Source organism: Vicia villosa, linkage group LG5, assembly GCF_029867415.1.
Source record: "Vicia villosa cultivar HV-30 ecotype Madison, WI linkage group LG5, Vvil1.0, whole genome shotgun sequence".
In the NCBI taxonomy this organism is placed as follows: Eukaryota; Viridiplantae; Streptophyta; class Magnoliopsida; order Fabales; family Fabaceae; genus Vicia; species Vicia villosa.
Genome location: NC_081184.1, coordinates 38,456,683 through 38,460,362, shown reverse-complemented (window position 1 = coordinate 38,460,362; position 3,680 = coordinate 38,456,683). Strand labels below are relative to the sequence as shown.

General features: G+C 37.4%; 1 protein-coding gene across 1 annotated transcript; it reads left to right on the top strand.

The window, feature by feature from the left end:
* The first annotated feature begins 1,552 nt into the window (after positions 1–1,552).
* Positions 1,553–2,938, top strand: LOC131604537 (uncharacterized). Its single transcript, XM_058876968.1, has 3 exons — positions 1,553–2,182; positions 2,401–2,474; positions 2,635–2,938. Exons 1-3 carry the CDS (start codon positions 1,553–1,555, stop codon positions 2,936–2,938), a joined length of 1,008 nt encoding a protein of 335 aa, XP_058732951.1.
* The last annotated feature ends 742 nt before the right edge of the window (positions 2,939–3,680 follow it).

Genomic DNA, 3,680 nt, shown 5'->3' with positions numbered 1-3,680 from the left:
GACCATTTGCTGCTATTATATGTTTTAGCCAAACATTAGACAATAATACAGGACAGACAGAGCATCAACAATCTCCCCCTTTGGCTTATTTTGGCTAAAACTATTCTTGTAACAGTCAGCAGCAACTTAGACAACAAGGACTTGGTCATGTTTGCTTCAGTAGCAAAATCAGCATCTGTATCTCTCCCCCTTTTTAGCCATAATATGACAAAGACCGAAAATATGTCATATATTGCAATTGGATATATCGATTAATCCTGGGATATACTTGTTGTCTGTGTCAAGAAATCCAAAATAACAAAACTCAGGGTAGTTTCAAGTTCATCAATGTTGTGACTGAAGTGAATGGCTATCATGAGGCAGTTCAGGTTAGCTGGAAGAAGCACATTAAATATGATCTTAGTCATATAATGTGGAACAAACTTATGAGATTGAAACATGTAATTAGGTCTCCCCACGAACCCTTCATGAATTTGAAGGTCAGATTGAGCAAGAGAGAAATCAGCTCCTAGCTTTGCAGCATAGTTTGAGTCTGGACAAGATGAATCAGAATCTTATTATGCAGGAAAAAATTGCTCTGAGGAGTTACTTAACCTTAATGACATGGAGGAACAGGTGTTGAGGCAACAAGCTAAAGTTGATTGGATCAGGAAGGGTGATAGTAACAGTAACTATTTCTATGCAACATTAAAGAGTAAACAAAGGCATAAATGTATTGGAAAGATTTTAAAAGATAATGGCGTAATCTGCGACACGCAAGAGGAAATAGCAGAAGAGGTGGTAGAGTTATATAAGAAACTTATGGGTACTGTTGACTGTAACCTTCAGGGTATGGACATTGTTAAAGGCCAACAACTCAACAAGGAGAAAAGGAAAATGCTAGTGAGTCCTATCATTGAGAAAGAAGTGTTGGATGCTATTAAGAGTATTGGTATTCTCACTGCCCCTGGTGTCGATGGGTACGGATCTAAGTTTTTTTAGAGTGTTTTGGGAGGTGATTAGAAATGATGTGATGGATACGATGAGGGAGTTCTTTGAAAATGGAAAGTTTGATGACCGTCTCAACAAGACTCTTGTTACTCTTATCCCTAAGCATGAGAAAGCTTGTACCATGATAGATTTTCGTCCTATATTGTGCTGCACCACTGTGTATAAAATCATTTCGAAGATTATGGCGAATCGTATGAGTAAGGTGCTGGGGACCATTGTCAGCAAGCACCAAGCTGCATTTATCCCAGGGTAAAGTATCCAAAACTATATCCTGGTGGCGTATGTGCTGATTCAGGGTTACAGTAGGAAAGGTGGGATGCCAAGGTGCATGGTCCCAATGGATATCATGAAAGCCTACGATTCTGTGGATTGGAATGCAATGCAAACTATTCTTGCTGAAGTTGGATTTCCTAGAAGATTCATTAAGTGGGTGATGCTGGCGGTTACTTCTGTTTCGTATCAGTTCAACGTCAATGGTGTGATATCTAAATCTATGAAGGTAGCCAATCTATGAGGTTTGAGGCAAGGGGATCCAATCTCCCCCTTGCTTTTTGTAGTAATCATGGAGTATCTTCATAAGAAACTGGACGGGCTGAGTGAAAATCTTGATTTTAACTTCCACAGCAAGTGTGAGAAATTGAAGCTTGTGGATTTAAGTTTCGCTGACAACCTTCTGCTGTTCTCTATGGGTGATAAAGTTTCTGTGACGATGATGATGGACATTTTTTCCAGTTTCTCACTGTCCATAGGCCTGAAAGTAAACCCTAATAAGTGTTACCTTTATTGTGGTGGTATGTTAGAGGGTGAGCAAGAGGCAATCATGAAGATCACTGGATTATGCAAAGGTAATCTTCCATTCAGGTATTTGGGGATTCCGTTGTCGAGCAAAAAGCTGTCAAACAATCAATGCTTGGTGCTGGTGGATTGTATTGTTGCAAAACTTAGTCATTGGAGCTCTCACATGTTAAGCTATGCTGGCAGAGTCCAGCTGGTAAATAGAGTTAGTTTTGGGAGTGTTAATTACTGGCTTAGCTGTATCCCGCTTCCGAAAGGCGTCATCAAATGTATTGAAGCTAAATGCAGGTCGTTTGTCTGGTCAGGTAAAAGTTCAATTACTCGCAAGGCGCCTGTTGCGTGGGAGAAAATGTGTTTGCCAAAGAACCTCGGTGGTATTGGGATTATCAATTTGCAGGTTTGGTCTAAAGTGTGTTTGGCTAAGTTGCTGTGGGACTTATGCCATAAATCTGATAGCCTTTGGGTCCATTGGGTGCATACGTACTATGTGAAAAATGTGGAGTTAATGAGGATGGATATTAAGGAGAACGGATCATGGATTCTTAAAAACATCCTCAAGAATAGGAACACTTCCATCAGACTAGAGTAGTGGAAAAGCATGGAAAATTCTGGCAGGTTCCGGATGAAAGACTTGTACTTGGGCTATCTGAGTCACTTGCCAAAAGTGGAGTGGAAGGGCCTGGTGTGCGGTAATAGAACTAGACCTAGGGCAGTTTTCATGTTGTGGATGGCTTGTAACAAAAGGCTTGCTACCAAAGATAGGCTCGGAAAATTTTGATGAAACGTGAACTGTGAATGTGTTTTCTGTAGCAATTGAGAGTCTATAGATCATCTGTTTTTCAAGTGCAGGTATACCAAAAGTGTGTGGGAGAATGTTCTTCGGTGGATGCAGGTCCGGCATGGTCCGCGAGGCTGGAATGAGGAGATGGCTTGGTTGATAAAGATATGCAAGAGTAGAAAATGGCGTGGTCACATTGTGAAGATGGCCATTGCGGAGGTGATATACGAGACATGGTGGGATAGAAATATGGTTGTTCATAGTATAGAAAATAGTAATAGAGATACTACAAAGAGAGTTATAGATAACATTGTTTACAGGTTATGGGCGTACCCTAAGTATAGAGAAAAATTAGATCTAATGTTGATGCCCTAGGCTGTTGTTTAGTTGGGCTTTCGTTGTGATTCCCGCTGGATCCTTTGGATCGCGACTGTTCTTGACTTGTTTTTGGTTTTAATATAATCATTATTTCCAAATATATATATATATATATATATATATATATATATATATATATATATATATATATATATATATATTAATTTAGTATTTAAAAAATGAAAATAAAAAATAAAAGCCAACGTGGCAGTCTAGTCACGGTTTAAAAATATGAAAAAATTGATTTGATAAAAATATTAACAGAAGGACTAATATGGTCCGGTTAAATTTTGTAAGGGATTAAATCGAGTCCTTTTTTTTGTGAGGGACTAATTTGAGTTGTGTGATTTTTGTGAGGGACCAAAATGGATCTTCTTTCTTTGAATTATGTTAAAATCATTTTCTAAACACGCACACTTTGTACAATTATTTTTATAAACAATATAAGTTTAAGAAAATCTATTAATAATAGAGAAAAGGGATGACACACTAATAGTGTAAATTATTTTTACACTGTCAAGTAATGACAATCATATATTCCATTAAGTCAGACTATAAATTTTAAATTACATTTATTATTTGACATTTTAAAATATTTTAATTGGATGTTTGTGTAAATTTTTTTACATGTACTATCATTAAACTCTTAATAAAATTAGAGAAAATGGATGGTGCACTGACATTGTAAATTAATTTTACACTATCAACCAATAACGACCATGAATCTCACCACATCACG

Coding starts and splice junctions, on each gene's coding strand:
- LOC131604537 (XM_058876968.1), top strand. CDS start 1,553: ATGGAGTATCTTCATAAGAAACTGGACGGGCTGAGTGAAAATCTTGAT. Junction 2,183..2,400: donor TTGGGATTATCAATTTGCAG/GTTTGGTCTAAA, acceptor AAATTCTGGCAG/GTTCCGGATGAAAGACTTGT. Junction 2,475..2,634: donor GTGGAAGGGCCTGGTGTGCG/GTAATAGAACTA, acceptor TTTCAAGTGCAG/GTATACCAAAAGTGTGTGGG.